General features: G+C 56.3%; 1 protein-coding gene across 5 annotated transcripts in view; it reads right to left on the bottom strand.

Annotated features, from left to right (window-relative positions):
• Window positions 1-118: 118 nt before the first annotated feature.
• Window positions 119-21,676, bottom strand: part of SPIRE2 (spire type actin nucleation factor 2) — a 32,282-nt gene continuing 10,724 nt past the window's right edge. For 2 of the 5 annotated variants that reach the window (XM_045987036.1, XM_045987038.1), the window contains exons 2-15: window positions 21,154-21,197; window positions 17,256-17,612; window positions 13,749-13,829; window positions 13,494-13,658; window positions 12,395-12,481; window positions 12,024-12,147; window positions 11,765-11,934; window positions 10,934-11,123; window positions 8,903-9,024; window positions 6,236-6,370; window positions 6,041-6,108; window positions 2,383-2,410; window positions 1,400-1,515; window positions 119-1,094 (exon numbers count right to left, since the gene is read on the bottom strand). In XM_045987036.1, coding sequence (XP_045842992.1) covers window positions 872-1,094; window positions 1,400-1,515; window positions 2,383-2,410; window positions 6,041-6,108; window positions 6,236-6,370; window positions 8,903-9,024; window positions 10,934-11,123; window positions 11,765-11,934; window positions 12,024-12,147; window positions 12,395-12,481; window positions 13,494-13,658; window positions 13,749-13,829; window positions 17,256-17,612; window positions 21,154-21,197 — 1,910 coding nt within the window. In that variant the 3' untranslated portion in view covers window positions 119-871. Of the gene's footprint in view, window positions 1,095-1,399; window positions 1,516-2,382; window positions 2,411-4,719; window positions 4,934-6,040; window positions 6,109-6,235; window positions 6,371-8,902; window positions 9,025-10,933; window positions 11,124-11,764; window positions 11,935-12,023; window positions 12,148-12,394; window positions 12,482-13,493; window positions 13,659-13,748; window positions 13,830-17,255; window positions 17,613-17,827; window positions 18,090-21,153; window positions 21,198-21,676 lie in introns of those variants that run through there. The other 3 variants (XM_045987037.1, XM_045987039.1, XM_045987040.1) reach the window with 3 other exon arrangements.

Raw genomic sequence — 21,676 nt, forward strand, 5'->3', positions numbered from 1 at the left:
GGTGGGCATCCTGAATGGACCCCAGATTGCAGGTGGCCCCTAAGAGCCCAGCTTCTGCCCTCGGAGACTGTGCCCACCGCTGTGGCTCCGGAGTGCTCAGTCCACACCCAGACGGAAGACTGTGAGACCGCCTTTATTAGGCCAAGAGCAGCTCTGTGTACACACTTACAGACTTCCTCCCCGTACCAGGATCACCAGCATCACCGGGGCCCTGGAACCAGCACCATCTCTGCACCTCTGAGTCTGGGGGGATAGCTGGGGCCTGGGTGCTGGCCAGGGGGCAAGGAGTGAGCCTGGCCTGGGACCTTCCAACTGGAAGGCTATGATGCTGCCCACCCCTGATCTTTCCAGCCGCCTCCGCAGCCCAGGTTCCACTCAGAGTGCCCCTGTCTACCTGAGGACCAAAGCATCCCATCCCAGCCTGGACATCCACCCAGGGAGGGGAAACTGCTGTGTTCTCATTCTTGGGATGGAACAAAGACCGGGATGAGGGTCTTCCAGAGCTCTGACACCTGGAGCCCACTGCTGTATCTCCAACCTGCCCTTTTTCCTGAGTGAGAAACCCACTCCTGTCCCGTCCCCGACCCCAGCCAACAACTCCCAAAGGAAACAGCCTCCCTCAGGGAGGGTCCTGGAGTGAGCCTGACCCCAAATAAACTCTGGGGCCAGAAAACATGTCTATAAATATATAGGCTGTGTGTGTATTATATAAATGTATCTGTATATGTATATATGTACATGCACACTCGGGAGAGCCGCTGTGCCCCAGGACGGGGAGCTTCTCAGCCGGGGCAGGACTAGCCTGGCTCCTCCCCAGAGGCCTGGCTGCCTTGAAGAGCCTCTGGCTGGTGGCCCAGGAGGTTGAGAGCCATCACTTGAAGTTGAGAGTCCAGGTGTTGGGGACGTAGAGAGACTGGGTTTGGCGGGTACGGCGAGGCGTGGTGTTGAGCGCATCCACACTCCTGCGGCTGGAGCGAACCACGTCCGCCACGAAGCTGGTGCAGTCGCTGCAGACGTCCTTGAGGACACAGCCATGGGTGTAGATGTGTGGGAATGCCTCCTCCACACTCTGCCACTGGGGCCCCTGCAGGGATCTGGAGCAGGACCAAGCCGTCAGGGACGTGCCCTGCTGTCTCTCCGTATCCACAGCCCACCCCCGTCCCCTCCCCCCAGCAAAAGCCTTCCCTTGAGTTGGCTGGAGGCCTGGAATCTGCTTACCACTTCAGTTTCCAGCTCCTCCCACTCAGCCCCCAGACCCACCTGAGACCGCTCTTCCTGGACAACTGCCTTGGGTTTCCATGTCCTGGGAGTGTCCTCACAAACCACCCCCGCATCCAGCTCCTGTGTTCCTATCGTGCCTGCCACCCCAGTGACATCAGCAAAGGGCAAAGGGACTCACTGGAAGGCCTCTGTTCTCTGGGTCGGGGTAGTGTTGGTAGTTGACACCCTCCGAGGACTCTCAAAGCCCAGCGTGTAGACGGGAATGTGTGCAAACTTCTTCGAAGGCATCTTCATCTACAACACACACAGGGAGACGTGAACCAGGCAGCCACAGGGACAGGCGCACGCACACACCCACACACCTGCTCTGGGCCCGGGTGACACCTTGGGGGTGTCGAGAGGCCATCCTTTGCCCCACTCCACGCTTGCTTGGTACCCACACCAGCCACAACGTGTGCCCATCTAGACAGACGCTTGTACCACCTGTGACCTGGCGCATGGGCGGAGGTGGAGCTTTGCCGCGGTGAAATGGCAGGACACAGAGGGTTTGGAAACGTGGTGGGAAAACCCCTTTCCAGCACTCCTGGTTTCTAGGCTGAGGTGAACCAGGACGACACGGTTCTAAACGTGATGAACCTTCTGTGCCTGTCCGTCTGCAGGTACAGACGCCCCCGAGTGCTGTGCGGAGCCTGGAAATGTCCAAGGAGGCTGTGGTGTCAGAAATTAGGACTTTCACAGGGGAAGTGAAGGTTTCCTGGCACTAGCCTGCTGACACGGAATGTTAAAGAACATTTTTAAAAGACCACTTACAAGCCTTTAAAAACAACAGTCTTGGGGCACCTGGGTGGCTCAGTCAGTTAAGGGTCTGACTCTTGATTCTGAATCGGGTCATGAGATAGTCCGGCCCCTTTCTCTGTGCTCAGCAGAGAGTCTGCTTCTCCCTCTGCCCCTCCCCCCACTCTAAAAATAATAAAAACTGCACAGTGTGGGGAAGTGTAGGAATGGGTTCTGTGTGGAGGAAGGACGTGAACAAGGTGGCTGGTCCACGTGTGACCTGCTCACAGGAGACGGAGAGAGGGTGCCCCCCCCCCGGTTCTGCCACTCTTGACAAGTCACAGGTCACACACCTGGGGCCCTGCTCAGACCCCAGATGCTCCTCACCTTCATGCTGCAGGAAGTGCAGACAGCCCTGGAAGGGAAAGAGGGATCAGCTGAGAAGAGGCCACAGAGAAACTGCTCCCACCGTCGACTGCCCTGCCCCCTGCTCGACCCCCATTTATTCAGTATTTCACTTAGTTTATCCCCAAACCTGGCTTTTCTCTTTAATTAGCTGTACATCCAAAATACGTGTGCCACTCACAGCTCTTTCTCTGGACAGTTTGGTCTGGTTTTCTCATGCGCCCGACACTCCCCACCACAAGCCCCCCAAGCCACAGGGGCCACAGGTGAGTGGCTCAGTTTCGAGCTGCGACGGACATCTTGCTCCCCATTCCTGATTTCGAGAATGAATCTTTTTTCTTGGGAAAAAACCTGACAGAGAGACGACTGTGATGGAGACCCAGGAGCCCTGTCCCGTAAAGCCCGTCCTCAGAGGCAGTCCTTGCTGACTGGTTTCCCTTCTCCAGATGGAAGTGTGGTGGACAAAGATACACATTTAAACGTGAAATAAAAGTAAAAAGAAATGGGGTTTTATGCATACTATCTACAAAGTTACATCAGGGGACAAATTGTCCAAATTCATTTTTTTAAAAGGACAGACGGTGTCGTCTTGCATGGACTTTTTGTTTTGTTTCGTTTTAAATTTTATTTACTTGAGGGAGAGAGAGTGCACACAGTTGGGGGAGGGGCGGAGGGAGAGGGACCGCGGGGCTCCATCCCAGGGTCTTGGGATCATGACCTGAGCCAGAGGCAGACCGCCAGTACGTTTTATAATTGGTTTGCCATCTAGAAACCTCTGCGTTAATTTTACTTTACTTCGCTGCAGTCAGGGAACTTACTTTCCTTGAGTCCTACATTTGTGAGAATTGTTCTGTGCCCCAGAACATGGTCTGTTTGGAAACCATTCCATGTGCACCTGAGAAGAACATTCTGCCGGGCTCAGGTGCGCGCCATGAACGTCCGATCAAGTCTCCTGTGTCGCACTTTCCTGTCTGCGCGTCGTGTCAGTTGTTGAGAGAAGGCTCTTGAACCTCAAGGGACTTATCAATTTTTCCTTGCAACTTGCTCAGATTTTTTACTCCACGTATTTTTGACCTCTGTTGTTAGGTAGGTCAAGTGTTTAGAATAGTTATTTCTGCCCCCTTACCATGATGACGGGAATGCCTTTAATCTCTGCTAATGTTCTTTGTGATCTACGTTGAGATGAATAATTAATACATCATCGTAGCTTAGCACTTCACACAGATTATGAAGAACTTCCATCAGCAAACTTCCGATCTCCTCCTTGGCCTTAATGCTGTCGGGACGGTACTTTTTACTGAGATGTCATGAGTCCTGTGAGATGCTGCTGCTAATTTCGGGGCTGCCTGGTAACTACTGAGTGGGCAGCGGACACTGCCTTTCCCCCCATTGGGTGCTGGATCTCGACTCACCTTGTGAAGACCTGTGAGAAAGCAGTCTGTGCTCACTGACTGGTTGCTGCCATGCTTCCCACCCCTGGGTGCATTCAGACTCCATCGGGTGAAGGACTGAACATTTGCTTTGTGTAGGTCTACTGCTGAAGAACTCTTAGTTTTTGTATTTCTGGAGATGTTTCTACTTTTTGTCTTTGTTTTTAAAGCATATGGTGCTGGGTATAGGATTCTAGATGGACAGTTTTTCAGTCCTTCAGAAATGCTTTTACTGTCCTCGTGCTCACACTGTTTCAGCAAGAAGCCTGCCACCCTTGTCTGTCCTCTCCGCATGTCTTTACCTGCTGCCTGGTTCTAAGAAGTTCTCCTGGGGCACCGACCCTTGATTTTGCCTTAGCCCACATCGGGTTCCACACTTAGCATGGAGTCTGCTTGTCCCTCTCCCTCTGCTCCCCTGCTGTCTCTAAAATAAATAAAATCTTCTCTTTATTACAGTTTTGATCACTTTGGTTAATATGTGGCTTGGTGTAATTTTTTTTCATGTTCCTTGTGCTTGGTGTTGAGTTTCTTGTGAGTTTTTATTTATCATCAAATTTAAAAACCTTTTTAGCTATTATTTCTTCAAATGCCTTTTCTGTCCTCCTCCCCCTTTTCCTTTGGGGACTTTAATTACGTTTATATTAGATTTAACGTTATCCCACAGCTCACTGGCAGCGTTTTTGTTTTTTAAATTATTTTTTCTCACAGCATTTCATTTATTTTTTTTAAGTTTTCTTTTTTTTTTTAAGATTTTATTTATTTATTTCACAGAGAGAGAGAGAGAGATCACAAGTAGACAGAGCAAGAGGGGGAAGGAGGCTCCCCGCTAAGCAGGGAGCCCCATGTCGTGCTCAATCCCAGGACCCTGGGATCATGACCTGAGCTGAAGGCAGAGGCTTAACCACTGAGCCACCCAGGCGCCCCCACAGTGTTTTCATTTTAGACAGTTTGTATTGCTTTCTCTTTGAGTTCACTAATCTTTTCTTCTATACATTCTTGTGAATGTTCAATCTGCCGTTAATTTTATCTGGTGTAATTCACCCAAACATTCTGGTTTTTATGTCTGGGACTTTGAGGCTTCTTCAGATCTTTCATGCCTGTAACTTTTTGAACATATGAAATACAGTTCAAAACTTTTAATGTACTTACCTGATTCTAACGTTTCTGTCAGTTCTGGGAGATTTTGATGGATTTTTCTGTCAAGGGTCATGCTTTCCTGCTTCTTGACGTGGCTAGTATCTTTGATTAGATGCTAGACATTTTATCTTGCTGGGTACTGGTTATTTTGTTTTGTTTTGTTTTGTTTTGTTTTTGGTTATTTTTTTATTCCTATTTTTGAGCTTTGTTCTGGGAAGCATTTAAGATATTTGGGGATGGTTTGGTCCTTTTAGGTCTTGCTTTTATTAAATTTTAGGTCTGGAACAATGCTCAGCCTAGGGGTACTTATTCCCCACTTGTGGAACAAGACCTTCCTCTGTGTCCGACTTCCCGGCTCAGGACTTCCAGCCCTTCCACCATGGTTGGTGGGGACAGACACTAACCCTTAAAGCTTCAGCACAGGGTCAGAACACTTCTTCTGTAAGGGGTCAGACAGTAAACATTTTGGGTGTGGCTAAATGAATAATGAAGAAACAAAGGATGTGACTTTGTTCCAATAAAGTTTTATTTGCAAAACAGGTAGTGGGCCAGACTCGGAGCCTGCAAGTCCCTGCTTCAGGGAGCTTCTTCCCCAGCCTTCAGTCATTTCCTTGCTCATGTGTGCTGATAAGAGCCTTGCTGACTACTCTTGGGGGATCTCACCCTGCAGACTGCTCTCTTCCTGCAGGAAGTATATTCTGAGACCTTCAGCTGCCTTGATCTCTCTAGGCCTTGCCCTAGAAACTCCAGGCTGCTGAGGCAGTCGTAGGGCTCAGCCTGTCTCCTACTATTGCCCGATACCCACTGCTTCCTGGTCTTTGGGTTTTCTGTTTTTTTATGGGTTTTTTTGGTTGTTTCAGGTGGAAAGTGCCTGTTCTAATGCCTGTTACCCCACCGTGGCTGAAGGTGGGAGCCCCTTAGCTATTAAAATTAAGTTAAAAATTATGTTCTAAGTTGCACCAGCCCGTGGTGCATGACAGAACATCCCCACAATCCCAGGAAGTCTGACAGATCAGGGCAGGCTTGGAGACGCTTCCCTCCTCCCATGTTAATCACTGCTTACAGACGCTCACCTCTTGCAAAAGAGACAGGTGGGTGGCCAGGAGAACAGCGGGAACTTGGTTCGGCAGCAGCAGCAAATCTGTAAGAAAAGGCCCAAATTAGCTTGTCCTGCCTGGGGAGGAAGCAGCCCTGGCTTCGGGTTCCGGCCTGCCCTCGACCCAGAGCTCCTGCCCGACGGGGGAGCAGCTGGATCCGGGCCAGCTCACCTTCCCCTTCCTCAGACTGCTGGCGAGCTCCTTGTCGTGCAGGAACCTCTCCATCTCGGCCTTCACCAGCACGCGGCGCACACCCATCACCTCCTCCACAGTCAGAGCAAGGCTCTCCACGGGATGGCTGAACTCCTGGGGACAGAAGGGTCGAGCGGTCAGCACTGCTTAGGCCTTCGGGAACGAGGCCCTTCAAGAGTCTGTCCACAAGGGCCTCTCTCCTCTGAGGACTCTGGAATCTTCGTGGCCTCAGTCTACCCACACCTAGCAACTTCCTAAAACGCCCCACTCTTCAGTTCGTCTACCCCTGGGAGCCATACACGCTCCTCATGACTGCTCTGACGGGGTCCTGCGGCTGCAAGCAAGCTGTCCTGCGACCCGCCCCCGGCCGCTGGGGACCACAGCCCCTGTAGCCGGCCTCACCTGTGTTCACGGCGCTCCCCGACCTGAAATGTCTGCCTCCCACCTCGTCCCCGCCCGCAAGGTCACACGACAGCGATCGAAGCCAGCCAGGGTCCCCAGGCCCGCCTCTCCCGCTGCTGGAGCCCTTCCCCACGGAGCTCTCTCCTCCACGCCGGCACCCCTGCGCCCGCCCAGCTCAGGGCTCGCCAGCCCGCGGGGTCTGAGTCAGCCCGTCCGGAGGCGGCGTGTGTCCGTGTCGCGCCGGCCACAGCCGCCTACCGCGGGAGCGCGCCTGGCTGGCGGCTCCCTCCGGGCAGGGAGGGCGGAGCTCGAGCTCTCCAGGTCTCAGTTCCCCTCCTGTGGGGGGTTGTAGGCCGCTGCAGGGGGGTAGCACGGCCCTCAGCGCGCAGCCCGAATTTAAAATGTTAGCTGCCGAGATGAGGCATCCTGAGGGTCACCAGCCCGTGAGGGTGCCCTAAAGATGGGCGCTGGGTGACTGCTTGGTTTCCCATCGCCAGTGCGTTTTCCTCTTCAGGGCAGTGGTCTGGGGAGCGTCTGGGAGCCGGTGTTCTCACTCCCAGCCGAAGCATTAGGTCGTCGGGCTTCCGGCAGCCCCAGCAACTCCCTGGGAGCCTCCCACGCGACACACGACACACGACCAGCACACGTGGCCGGGAAGCCTCACGTCAGGACCAGGGGCCGGCAGGCCGTGTGTGTCCGATCGGCTGCAAGACGCGTTCAGGGCGGACGGCCGCTGAGCTTGTGTGCCGTTTGGCAGCCGAGCCTCCCGGGAAGCGCTGGAGACCGGCGCTCACGGAGCCTCCTCTGAAACCCGCCGCCAGCAGCTGAGGAAGAGAATATACTGAGGCGCCTGGGGGCTCCGTCAGTTCAGGGTCGGGCTCTCGGTCTCAGCGCATGGCTCGATCTCAGGGTTGTGAGTTCAAGCCCCACGCTGGGCGTGGAGTCTACTTTAGGAAAAAACCCCACACTTTCCCCGGTTCTTTGACATCCCTTCAAGAAGCGAGCCTGCCTCCTTCCCGGCCTCGCTCCTTCCCGGGGCTCACGTGCACTCAACCTCAGCTGCCCCCGTGCCCCACCGCCATGGCCGAGGAAGGCCCTGCTGCTGGAGGGGTCAGGGCATTAGCACCGCGTTCCGGGGGCCTGGGACTGCCCTCATCCGCCATGGCCTTAGACCAGCGCCAGGCCCTCTCGGCGCTGAGCCCGCGTGCGCCCAGCTGGAGGAGGCGTGTGTTCCGAGCACCAAGTCAGCCTCAGGAGGCTGGCGACGACCAGCAACGCGGGGAAGGGCGGAAGGGAGACCCCGTGAAGGACTACAGCACAGTCAGGTCACGATGTCATCAAGGAGCACTTCCAATGCAAGAAGTCAAGAAGTAAAAAACTTGTTCTGGTTCTTCGCCCAAAGAGGGAAAAAAAGTGCGGGGGGGAGTGCTTCGTTGTCCTCCGCTGAGGACGTACTTAGCGAGTCGTCGTAACGACAGATCGGTCACTTCCAACACTGGCGTCTGCCTTGGTGTCTCAGACCACGAGCGCTAGGGAAGGCCGCTGCCGGGTCCTGAGGACACCCGAGAGCCCTGGGGAGAGGGCCACGTGAGGAGCCCCATTCCAGGGCCACCTCTGGGGAGGCCTGAGCGCGTCTGCCCACCTGCCCAGCTGGGCCGCTTCTGGATTCCTGACCCCGGCAGCTGGGTGAGAGAACAGAAGTTTGTGGTTTACACTATTCCCTTTGGGGGAAAGTTTTAATGCAGCAAGAAATACCACGGGACTGAGCCGAGAACTGTCGGTGTAACCGTACCTCACGTTTACACGGCACCTGTCAGCATTTTGACGTCTGTTCTCGTCTGAGCCTTGACAGAACTTCAAGGGCGGGATGACTGCAGCACCAGTCACGCGGGTCGTCAGCTCTGCCCCCCCAGGGAGGCTGAGGGAGCCGGTGCGAGGCCCATGCTGCAGCGGCAGAGGCTAAGTCCTCCTCCTCACTGCCTTTGGGCCCAGGGCCCAGCTTCTCAGAGAGCGAACCGAGAACTGCCCATGTCCATCCCCTTCGCACGGTCCTGGTTTGGCAGCGGCGGCCGTGCCCAGAAGGCCCAGAAGGCGGCGACAGCACAGCCAGCCACACAGGCTGAAGGAGCGGCCCCGCTCCTGGGGCCCCACGCCTGCCGGCCTTGTCCGGGGCAGACATGAGAGGGAGGGCCCAAGGGACGCCCCCACCCAGTCACTGTGGACGACAATGCCTCTGTCACTCACCAGCCACAGGTGATGGGTGTCTGGGGCTGCGGAAGCCTCTGGCTTGTCCTCTGCTGAGCCCCGGTCGCTGTGTGGTCTGGAGCTGGGGTCAGGCTGGGCCTGGGCACTCATTGGGAACAGACCTGGACTCAGAGCACACAAGTCCCGTCAGGACAACCTGGCAGACGCTGGTGTGGGAGGGCTGTGCCCAGGGACCCAGGGAGACAGCTGGCCTGGCCATGGGGACCGTGGGGGCAGTAATCAAGCAGAAGGACATGTAGAGAACATATCAACCACTTTGGGGGCACCTCGGTGTGGTAGGCCCAAGGGACCCCTGTCGGAGGCCCCACATCTGATCCCTGCTAACGAGCCAACAGGGAGAGCAGGTGACACCAGCCGCGCAGGAAGCCCGCCTCCCCCACTCACGCCGCTCCCTGCTCTCAGCGCGGAAAGGACGAAGGAGCAAGAGGCCGGTTCACCACAGGGTCTCTACGTCTGGAGGACAGTTGGGGGACAGTGAGGTATGGAATTGGCCTGGCCCGGACCCCTTCACTCCAGCAAGTGAATCAGCTACCAAATGGCACCACCATGAGTGGCAAGAGAGCAACAGGGTGGCTCCGGGTAACCTCGAAGGCAGAGAAGGCGGGCTGGCCAGGTCAGGTCGAAGCAGTGGGGGAGGAGGAGAGGACAACCCCATGTCCTGTCAGCACTTGGGGAAGCACAGCCCTCACAACAGTGGACTAACTAACCCTGTGTGGCCAGAAGGGTTATTTTGACCTCTGTGCTGAACAGGACAAGTCAGGTTCTAGAATGGTGTGTGCTGCATAGCCCATCTGATTCACTGCAGACACCTTTTCGTTGACGGGAGAAAAAAAAAAAGACTAGAAAGATCTCCCAGTCATCCATCCATCCACCTATCCTGTCATCCGTCTATATATCCATCATCCATCCATCATTGTCCACTCTCCATCTGTCATCCATCCACCCATCCATCCATCCATCCATCATCCATCCATCCACACATCCATCCATCCACACATCCATCCATCCATCCATCATCCATCCATCCATCCATCCACACATCTGTCCATCATCCATCTATCCATCCATCCATCATCCATCCACCCATCCACACATCCATCCATCCATCATCCATCCATCCACACATCCATCCATCCATCCACACATCCATTCATCCATCCATCATCCATCCATCCATCCATCCATCCACACATCTGTCCATCATCCATCTATCCATCCATCCATCCATCCACCCATCCACACATCCATCCATCATCCATCCATCCATCCATCCACACATCTGTCCATCATCCATCCATCCACACATCCATATATCATCCATCCATCCATCCATCCATCTATCCACCCATCCATCCATCATCCATCTATCTATATATCATCTGTCCATCTATCCTCCATCCATCCAATTTTCTTTTCATATACCAATATAGTAATACCAATGTTGGCATATATGGCATTATCATATATATGGTAATTCATATACCAATATAGTAATAATAATTATCTCTAGGTATTAGAATCATGGAAATGTTTTAAAGTTTTTTAAAAAGTGTCTTACAGGGGTGCCTGGGTGGCTCAGTGGGTTAAGCCGCTGCCTTCAGCTCAGGTCATGATCTCAGGGTCCTGGGATCGAGTCCTGCATCAGGCTCTCTGCTCAGCAGGGAGCCTGCCTCCCTCTATCTCTCTCTCTGCCTGCCTCTCTGTCTACTTGTGATCTCTCTCTGTCAAATAAATAAAACCTTAAAAAATAAATAAATAAATAAAAAATAAAAAGTGTCTTACAAAAAACATGGGTGACTAATTTAGTAAGATTTTCAAGTTAAAAAAGTGGGGGATGCCTGCCTGAGGCAATGAGGTAGATCTGGGCTTGAACTTTAAACACCCTTCTTACAGAAATGAGCTCCCTGTGCCCTCTGGGTGCTGCCTGCTCGGGAGGACAGTAGGATCCAAGCGAGGACATGATGCCCACAGGGCAGAATCAAGGGAGAAGGAATGAGAGGCACCACTTGCCTTGCTCTTGGGTGCTCGGCCTCCAGGTGTGCATGCTGCCTGCGCGGGGCCGGGAAGATTCCAGCCCTCCTTGGGGCTGAGTGGCCGGCTGCAGGCTCGAGGACACTTCGCTCCGGAGCTGGACCAGGTCATGCTCTGAGAAAGAGCGGTCCCGCTTCAGTGTCCCCTCCCCACACGGAGACTCTTCCTCCTGTGAACACAGCAGACTCAGCCCTAACCACTCAACCTGACCATTCTGCCCGCCAGCATTTCCGGCCTGTCCCTGGACTGACCAGGGGCTGCTGCCTCACTCTCCTCTAGACAGTGGAAACAAGTACCTCAAAAGATAAACCCTTTCCTGAGGCCTGTGGGAGGTCCTGGAGACGATCGGTCCTCTCTCAGGTGTAGCCCACTGGGATCGCTACCACCCCTGGTTTCCTTGGGCTCTGAGGGCTGTGGGGACATGATATCCCCATCGATTTCCCACTCAGTGTCCCACTGAGACACACTGGCTTTTCACATCAGCCAGAGGGCACTCAGCTTCCCAGCCACAAGATGATGGAGCATGTCCATTCCAGCCCTTTCTGTGCCGTGGGAGGAGATGGCCCAAGGCCACTGTTGCAGTCACCTGTCTGAGCCACCAAGATGGGGACATGCTCCCGAGGCCCACCACGACTGCTTTCAGAGCAGACCCAGCGCCACAGCAGGACACCAGCTCCAAAGAAGAGTGCGGCCCTCAGCCCTAAGCGGTGGATGCCTGCGGCTGAATGCCCCACGCTGCCTTGGCTCAGCCCTTCTCACTTTCCCCCACCCCCACCCCCGGCCTCTTTCCAGGAATCTAAGGGCTCTGACCTCAGATGTATTCATCTCCTCCATCTCAGCCAAGGTGGGGGCCTTGAGCAGAACCCGGGGCCGTGGGCGCTGCATGTTGCTCCCAGCACCCGTGACGGACAGGTTGATGCAAGACGTTGATTTGGTGTCCCCCGAACAGGCATTGAGAATGCAGGGCAGAGAGCCAAACCCTGGTGGAGGCAGCACAGTGAGGGGCGCGGACGGAGTGGGGAGGTAGCAGGGCAGGAGGGAAAGTGGGGAGGGGGCGTCCCATGCTCACCCCGGCCACCCCAGCGCTCGCCCCCCACTGGGCGCAGCCTCCGCTCCTGCTTGATCTCCTCCAGGATCTTCTCGTGCAGGGTCCTCTGCTTTTGGGGTAAGGGGCGAAGCCTTCTCTCTGACACCTGGAGGGAGTATGGCAGTTCTGGGAAGGAAGGGCAGTGGGGCTGTGCCACAGACACACGGGAGCGGGGAGGAGCCCTGCGGACACAGCCCATCAGGAGCGGGTACACGGAGGGCAGACGGAGGTGGCCTGCGTGCTCCTGGGGCAGGTCCATCTCAGACCCAACCTTCCAGCCACCTCCTCTGGGGAGGTGCCAGTCTGCCCTTGGGGAGGGAAGGCCAAGAGGGGAGGCCCCGTGCAGCACGTACCTGTTTCAGTGGAGGCCGGGAGCGGATGAAGTCTAAGATGAGTTCATGGGCGTCCTTCTTCACCCTGGGAGGTATGTCTCCATCGACCTGTGGGGGAGGCAGCTAAGGCTGAGGGCTTGATCCCCACCCAGGAGTGGGGGCCATGGGAGGGCTCACAGTCCTGAGCAGCGCCTGGTCCTCATGCCGTCCTTCCCTCGGCTGCATGGCATGCACCTGGCTGCCACGACCACTACCACCGTCCCTACATCTCAGGTTCTTCGTGTGGAAATGAAGGTCGGTGGCGCCCCTCCGACCCAGCTGTCCCAAGACTGAAATGAACGCGCACATTTAGAATTCGCAGAGTGAAGCCAGCACGTAGCACGAGCCTCATGAGTACAGACGGGACAACCCTCTGGGGTCCTCCACACTTCCCTTCTCCCCCTCCTTGTCACACCGTGTCCCCGACATCACACTGTGTCCCCAACATCACACCGTGTCCCTGACATCACACCGTGTCCCTGTCCCAGTTACATGTCTCTGACATCATACCATGTCCCCAGCATCACACCGTGTCCCCAGCATCACAGTGTCCCCAACATCACAGTGTCCCCGTCACACCATGTCCCCGACATCACACCATGTCCCTGAAGTCACACCGTGTCCCTGTCCTAGTCACGTCTCCGACATCACACCGTGTCCCTGTCCTAGTCACATGTCTCCGACATCATACCATGTCCCCAACATCACACTGTGTCCCTGACGTCACACCACGTCCCTGCCCTAGTCACACTGTATCCCTGCCCTTGTCACATTGTGTCCCTGATGTCACACTGTGTCCCTGACATCACACTGTGTCACACCATGTCCTGTTACACTGTGTCACACCGTGTCCCAGCCCTAGTCACACTGTGTGCCCACCCTTGTCACACCATGTCCCTGCCGTAATCACACCATGTCCTAGCCCTAGTCACACTGTGTTAGGTGGAGCCAGATGGGTCAGGGCCACATCTGTCCCTGCACATCTGAATACCCCCTCAGTAGCCAGCGCAGAGAGTGGGGGCTGCAGAGCCACCGGCGGGCAGAAGGCTCAGGGGCAGGCTGCCATCCCCCAGCAGCTCACCATGACCTTGCGGAGCTTGTAGTTCCTGGCGCGGATGTCCTGCATCAGCATCTCGAAGGGGGTGAGCTGGAACTCGGTGGGCAAGGGGTTGAACTCCTGCTCCTGCACCTTCTTGAGCTTCACGCCGTGACGGAGCTCCCTCATGAGCTGCACCCAGAGTCGGGCCTGGGCCCCCGAGAAGACGGAAATGGTCCTTAGACCCAGCAGGGCTCCCCCTGGCCCTGGCACCCCAGGTGGGGGGTAGCCATAGCTTACCCAGTCGGTGTGTCCCAGGTGGTCAAGCTCTGCCAGGGGCTTGCCTTCCTGCAGCTCACCCTCCCGAAGCTTCTGCAGCATCTGTTAGTCCAGGAGAAGGTGACAGTGGCTGTCACAGGGCTGCGGGCCCCGCCAGTCTGTCCATCTGGGGACAGTTCCTGAACACGTGGGCTACTGTTCCACCGGCTAAAAAAGGGATGAGTGGGCATCTGGGCCGAGGCTCTGGACTCAGAAAGATCTGGAGAAACAAAGCCATTAGCTTTGGAGTGTGGGAGGCCACGATAAGGCTTGAGATGAGGAGCCATGTGGGACCCTTGGTGGCCCATCAGCTATCTCTGGCAGTTTCTCTTGGGCCAGGAATGAGAGATGAGCAGCCACCTAGCACCCACACAGAACGTCCTGGCTCTCTTTCTTCTCTCAGCCAATCCACACGGCCCAGAGGGGCAGCGTGTCCTTCCAAGAGGGCAGATGCAGGGGGACCCTGCTCTCTGTCACCTGTGAAGAGCTCCCAGGCTTCCTTCCGATCCAGCTCACGTGGCGCTCCCTCAGCCATGCCTCAGCCTCTCTGTCCCGGGCGCATGCATAACCCCCTCCTGCAACCCCCAGAGCTGCTTCTTGACCCACTCCAGTGGGGACACTGGCGTTTCGGTAATCTGCTTCTGTGAGTGTTGTCTGGACCACTGGCTCCATGAGGCCAGAGCCACGGGTATATTTCTGTTTTCTACCCTGAGGATTCCTGGTTCCTAGCACAACTGGCAGAGGTTAGTCTTCAACAATGATGGATGGATGGATGTGTGGGTGGGTGGGTGGATGGATGGATGGATGGACGGACGGACGGATGGATGTGTGGGTGGATGGATGGATGGATGGATGGACAGATGGACGAACGGATGGATGTGTGGGTGGGTAGATGGATGGACGGACAGATGGATGTGTGGGTGGGTGGGTGGATGGATGGATGGATGGACAGATGGACGGATGTGTGGGTGGGTAGATGGATGGACGGACGGATGGATGGATGGACGGACGGATGTGTGGATGGATGGATGGATGGACGGACGGATGGACGGATGGATGTGTGGGTGGGTGGATGGATGGATGGATGTGTGGGTGGATGGACGGATGGATGGATGGACAGATGGATGGACGGACGGATGGATGGACGGATGGGTGGACGGATGGGTGGACGGACGGATGGATGGATGGACGGACGGATGGATGTGTGGATGGATGGATGGATGGACGGACGGATGGATGGACGGACGGATGGACGGATGGATGTGTGGGTGGGTGGATGGATGGATGGATGGATGGATGTGTGGGTGGATGGACGGATGGATGGATGGACAGATGGATGGACGGATGGATGGATGGACGGATGGATGGACGGATGGGTGGATGGATGGATGGACGGACGGATGGATGGATGGATGGATGGATGGACGGACGGATGGGTAAGAGGATGAGTTACTCAGCAAGTCCTGGGAAACAGACAGGTTCATATTTCATGAAGCAGAGAAAATGCCAACATCACAGTGAGGGCCAAAGAAGAACAGGAAGGATTGTTAGGTAACTGTTCTTTGCTCAGAATTTGGGAAGAAGCTACTCGATTCACTCCCTTCATTGTCCTGGATCTTGGGAGCAGCCAGAGACTCGGTTCCCACCAACTCCCTTACCCTGGAGAAGCATCGAACCCTTAGCACACAGCTCCCAGCTCACCCCTCTGCCCTTACACACACAGTAAGCCAGAACCGGTTACCCTGGCTTTCACTTGAAGCTATTTGCTAAACTGCTTTGGGATGCTCTAGAAAACGCGCCAAGTCTCAGAGTGCCGCATGGTGTGTGACTTGGCTGATTCTAAAAATAGACCTGTGTGTGATCCGGCGGTTCCCGTGGGCAAAGGGCATGAAGGGTGGGTCTCCCAACCCTCCTGGACTTTCTCTACCTGTCCCTGAGCAGGGTGTTTCTTCCTAAAATGCCGGCCCAGGTGTGTCCCACTGACACCCTCTTCTCATTCCCTGTCACTACCAATTCCCTAAACATCTCTTGGGGCAATTACTTGGAAGTCTGGAGTTATTTGCTCCTGCTAAAGAAAGAGCTTCCATTGTCTGGATAAGGAATTGATGTAGCAACAGAATAGACGACTTCAGAGCAAGAAAAACAAAAGCATGAAGACCGTCCACTCATTAGAACATCAGAACATCTCCAAGATGCCAAGGAGGAGCGGGTTGGGGGGTTGCAAGAGGAGAGTGGCCAGAGGAGCCACCTACCCTTGGGCCACCAGCTGGGCTACAGATAAAGGCTTAATGGCTCAGGCACTGTCACTGACGTGTCCTGTTCTGGGCCCCCCGCCCAGTCCATCAGAGCAATACTCAGAATCGACTCAGCCCACAGTTCAGGGAAGCTGGTGGGGGGAACCAGACACCAGTATCAGTCAATTCCCAAGAACACCTCTGCGTTGAAGCAATGGAACCAATTCCCCCGCCCTCTGCCAAGTCTGCCTTTTCTCATATCTGACTGCTGAGGCAAGGCAGGAGTCCCTGTGCCAAGACCCCTGCTTCAAGGAAGTCTGCTACCTCCTTCCAGGATGGAGATGGGAGAGTTGGAGGAAGACCGTCCGCTAGTAATTCTGGAACCATGAAAAGACAGGACAGCCCTGGGGAGACCCCAGATCTGCTTGGATTTCCTCTGACTTGGGGCAGGGGACACCTTTCAGAACCTCTATTTGTGGGGTTCCCGGGTGGCTCAGTGGGTTAAAGCCTCTGCCTTTGGTTAGGGCTCTCTGCTCAGCGGGGAGCCTGCTTCCTCCTCTCTCTCTCTGCCTCTCTGCCTACCTGTGATCTCTGTCCGTCAAATAAATAAATAAAATCTTTAAAAAAAAAAAGAGAAAAACGCTGTTTATCTGTAACAAGGGGGGGCTACGGTCACTGAATTTCCTACCGCCCCAAACTCCAGGCACAGTGAGAACACATGTGCCAAAGTACGCTAGCGGCGCCGTCCGTTCCCGTTTCCAGAAGGAACCAGCCCTGGGAGAGGACAGCCAGTCCCGGGACAGAAACAGGAGGATCCCGGGGGCAAGAGGAAAGAGGTCCTGGGGCCAAGCGGCTGCGAGCCGGTGAGTTAAGGTCCTGACCCTCAGTTCCTCCCTGTGCAAAATCCAGCTCCGGGTCCGGGGAAAACCCGCACAGCGTGACAGCGCCCGGCCGAGCGCCACTGCGGGGCGGGGCGGGTCAGAGCCCGAGCGGAGGACCCCCTTCCCGCGGGAGCGACAGACGGACAGACGGACGCACGCAGGCGAGGGGCGGGGGGCGGGCAGGAAAGACCGCCGGGAAGTACCTTGGGGGCCTCCGCCCCTTCCCCTGGGATCCCTCCCGCCCACTCCCGGCCCGGGCGCACCTTCCCGGGGGCCCTGCCCCGCCCCTCCCTCCCTCGGCTTCCGGGAAGCCCCGCCCCCTCTGCGGCCCCGCCCCCGCCCGCGGCCCCGCCCCGACGCGGCCCCGCGCGCACCTCCTTGGCCTCCCGGACCCTGGCCAGGAAGGCCCGCAGCTCCAGCGTCTCCACGAAGAGCGCCCGGCACACGGCCTGGTAGTGGGTCTGCGCGCCCCGGGGGTCGGTCAGGCGCGCCGCGCACAGCCGCATGGCCTGCGCGAAGGTGCGCACCGCGCGGGGGCCGCCCTCGGCCTCCTCCTCCTCCTCGGGGCCCCCGTAGCCCTCGTCCGCAGCCCCGCAGACGCCGTCCTCGCAGTCGTTGTTGGCCATGAGGTCGATGAGCCGCTCCAGCTGCGGGCTGAGCTCGCGCTCCTCGCTGTCGTCCAGACCCCAGTCCAGCGCGCGGTAAATGGCAAAGCCCAGCGACTGCACCATCTGCAGGACAGGGGCCCAGAGTCAGCGGGGGGGCGGGGGCCACCCGCAAGGGACCGCCGCCCCGCTGGAGCACAGCGCGGCTCCCGGCGGCGACAGCGCGACAGCCGTGACCGCCAGCGGCCCAGCCCGAGGCCCCGGAGGCCGTGCCAGCCAGACAGGTCCGGAGCGCGCAGGCCGCTTCCAGCCCCGGGGCACAGCCTGCAGCCCGCTCTCACCCGGGGAGGAAGACGCGCACCCCCACGGACTCGTCCCGAACGCCCGGAGCGCCCACACCTGCGATGTCCAAACGTCTTCCACGCGGACACCGAACACTAAGGTGACCCATCCTTCCGGTGGGATGCCAGGCGGCAGTGCCAAGCCCAGACTCAGGCACTCCCCTTACACGCAGGAGCACAGAGCCACAAAGCCAAACTACATGTTTCCATTCATACAAAACCCTGCGCACGATGAAGCCCGCCTACAGCCGTGAAAAGCCGGTAGGAGCTCTCCAGCCAGGGTTGAGGGTTGAACTCACTGATCATAAAGCATATCCCAGTAAACGGGATTTCGAAACACAGATAACCGCATTAAACATTAGCTTTTAAAGTGACAAGAGTGTGTTTTAAATCAGAGGAGAAAGACCAGCGTGCTGGAATCATTAACTACATGAGATACCGTACAGACACCTGAACTCATAAAAAATGACACCCTCTCCCTTAAAAAATACTGTAAACGCCATGCAGATTTCAACATATGTAAATTTAATCTGGAAAAGAAGAGACTGAAGAAGCAGTGGCACCTGTGTGGGGGCTTGCCCAGGGCAGGGAGTTGCCAAGGGACCAGGAGCCGCGGGCACCCAGCCAGGTACGGGGCCTACAGTGCTGCAGTTTACGTATCCTTGAAATTCTCCATAATTAGTTCCTTTAAAAGCATATTCACATATTGAAAATCTGAGTTTTGCAGTAGAGAGACCTCTTAACTCAGCATTTCTCAATTTTATTTGTCAGGAAACCCTATTTTCATGGACTACCATTAACCACCGGGACTCCGCCTTCTCCGGGGGACATCTGCAGACCCCGCCACTCCATTTGTGGGTCTGTCCAGTGGCCATCGGCCCCTGGCGAGGGCTGCGCACAGGACCGCAGTCCCAGAAAGGTCAGGGCTGCTCGCACAGGGAAGAACCACGTGCCATGCGCAGAGAGGGGTGAGGACGACCACAGGGATGCTGCTTCTAGCCTGCCTGGCTTTCATATTTGGACATTTCTCCTTTGTGACAATGATACAAAATGACCATAGCTCTTCTCGTGGCATCAGCTACGCAGAGCCCTAGGCTACTTAACTCTAGGACAACCTAACCGGAGTCCTAACCTCTGCCTTCTAGGCAGAGGAGGGAGGCACGGAGCCATGGGTCATGTGACCACAGCTGGCAGCTGGCGGAGCTGGACTTGGGACCCACGTTTGTCCCCAACCTGGGCTCTAAGCCTTGGCCAAGGCAGGAGGGAGCCACACCCTCACCTTCCACCCGGAGTCTGAGTCTGCCTGGTCTGAGGGAGGGGGTGGCCTCTGGCCTCTCCTCCTGTTTCCCACACCTGCAGCCCAAGGGGACTGGCTTGAGCAGAGCTGAAGGACATGGGGAGAGTCAGTGTTGGGCAGGGGGACAGGCACAAGACAGCCTTCTCTATCCTGCAGAAACGCCTCAGACACACCCTGGCCAGTGTGGGGAGAGGGATTCCAATAGAGCCAAGTTCCAGTCTACAAAACCCCAGTCCACCCTTGGAGGCGGTCTTATCTCTGCTTAGCCGGGCAAGAATCACAAGCCCAAGTCATGAGTCAGAGGGCAGAAGGCCAGGGCCAGGTGGAGTCCCCTATGGCAGTGGGACCCCCATCAGGACTACTGGGCTGGCAAGAACCACAGGTCACACAAATTCCCATCGATTCTTTCTTGGCCCAGAGGTAGAGGTCAGAAAGGAGATGGTGAGAGAGGTTCGCGCCCATTCTCTACTCCACGGCCACTGCTGACCCAGGTGTGGCTGTGGCCTGGTCTCTCCATCGGACACCACTCTACCACCCCGTGCAGAGAGGGCCCCGTAGGCCAGCCCCTGCTCCAGGGCATCTTGGAGCAGCACCCAAACCCTCCATGCCTCTCCCTCTTGCTCCTGGTAGCTGGCCTAAGCTAGCACCACGTCAGTTAAAGGGTTAACCCGACAGGAGCCTCTCAGCTGTGACAGCTGCTCTGTTAAAAGCTTCTCTGTTCCAGCCCAGACGCTGGAAACCGCCTGAAAGGCAGAGAGCCCTTGCTTTCCCATAAGGAACAATCTGGGCAGCTGGCCAGGGTCTGAAAGCCTCCAGGCCTACCTGCCCACAGCGTTTTGGGAACTGAGCAGGCTTCCAACAGGCCAGCTGGGCGAACAGCCTGCTAACTGAGGGGCTTGGAGAGAGAAGGGGCTGAGACTGCAGGACGGCGTCCACAGGAGGCCGGCAGCAGGAAGCCGGGTTAGCCCAGCAAGTGGCCCCTACGGTGGTTTCTGGGGTGGGGCTCCGGGGTCAGTCTGTAAGAGCGCAGACGACCCCCACAAACAAGGCTCCTTGTAAATATCATCAGAACTGCTAAGAGGTCTCCTTTGGGGCGGCAGGTGGCCACGGTACACTCACGTGGGGACTCTGGGCAACAGGGGCCACCCTGGGATCGCTGTCTGAAGGGCAGGGGACTGTTCCTGGGCTTTGGATGAACAAAGTCTCCAGAGTACTCTGCCAGCCGTGGCAATGTTGTCTTCAGCCCAGACCGAATTACGGAAGCAACATGGAGCGGGAGAGAGCCTCACCACGGAGCCCTGGACAGAGGCCGTGTGCCACTGGGAAGGGTGTCTTATCACTGACAGCAGAAAGATTGCCAGCATGTGCTAGGAAGGAAAAGCAGGGAAACTCTGGGATGATTCTATGATCGTTTTTCAATTCTCCACGACAGACTATATGGCCTCTTTGCCGGTGACCAGCCCCCCGCCCCGGTATAAGGCTGTGTTCAATAAATAAACACGTTTGTATAAAGCTTTCTTGAAGGCAGTAGAATGATCCACATTAAATTCAGGACAAATTCCTGGACGGTAGAGGGAGGGGACAGGGAGGCGCTGGTCCTACTGGCGAGGTCTGAATTGCGGGCGGGGTGGACAGCGGCCACCGGCTGGTTTTCCTGCTTGCCCTCAGACCCACGCCCTGACGGACCTTCTGCGTCCACAGACCACAGCCCCTTTGCTCCCTCCCTCAGGTCTGTGGGAGGCAACACCGGCAGCTTGGGGGCGGAAGAGGAGAGGGAGGTGGGGTACCATCGCCCGCCCCCACCCTTCAGGCCCTCCAAGACCTGCCAGGTTCCGCACTGACCAGTGGGGTCTGTCCTCACCTGCCCGCTCTCGTCCTCAAGTCATTTCAACGAAGCCCTTTGAGTATCTTATCTGTGTCCTGCCTCGTGGAAACAATCTTGTAACTTTATATGCTGACTAATTCAGACAATGTGAGGCATATTAGTTTTAATGTGTATCACGTAAATTAAAAATTATTTTAAAGGTACCTGGGCTTCTGAGCTGGCTGCTGACAGCACCATCGTTGTAGAATCTGCAAGAGGAGACAACAGGCAGTCAAGACACACCTCAGCAACCCCAGGCCGTGGCAAATAGGGCCGCCCACCCAGCTGGCCTCCCAGGAACACACAGTGTATCCCAGAAAGCTTAAACAGGTCGAGCAGCCAGTCATTTGGAATGGACATGCAGAGGCAGGAGACACGGCCCCTGTCCACACCCTGCACAGCAGTCGCACCCCAACGGGACCCCTCAGAGGGGAGCAGCCAACAGGGCCCCCTGGGGAGGCATGGTTGGTGCCGGAGTAAAGAAGGAGTAAGGAGAGAGCAGGTCAGTTAAATCTTATCTGCAGGAAAGCCCTCATGGTCTGTAATTCACAGTCTGAGTCCATGTGCCCCCAAATCACAGCAGAGTCACATAAGACCCAGGCTCAAAGGCAGCCACAGAGTTTGCTCTGGAGTTCCCAAGAGCTGAGCTGGGTAAGGCAGCATCTGGCCACCACCTATAGATCCGGAG

The sequence above is a fragment of the Meles meles genome, chromosome 19 (genome assembly GCF_922984935.1).
Source record: "Meles meles chromosome 19, mMelMel3.1 paternal haplotype, whole genome shotgun sequence".
In the NCBI taxonomy this organism is placed as follows: domain Eukaryota; kingdom Metazoa; phylum Chordata; class Mammalia; order Carnivora; family Mustelidae; genus Meles; species Meles meles.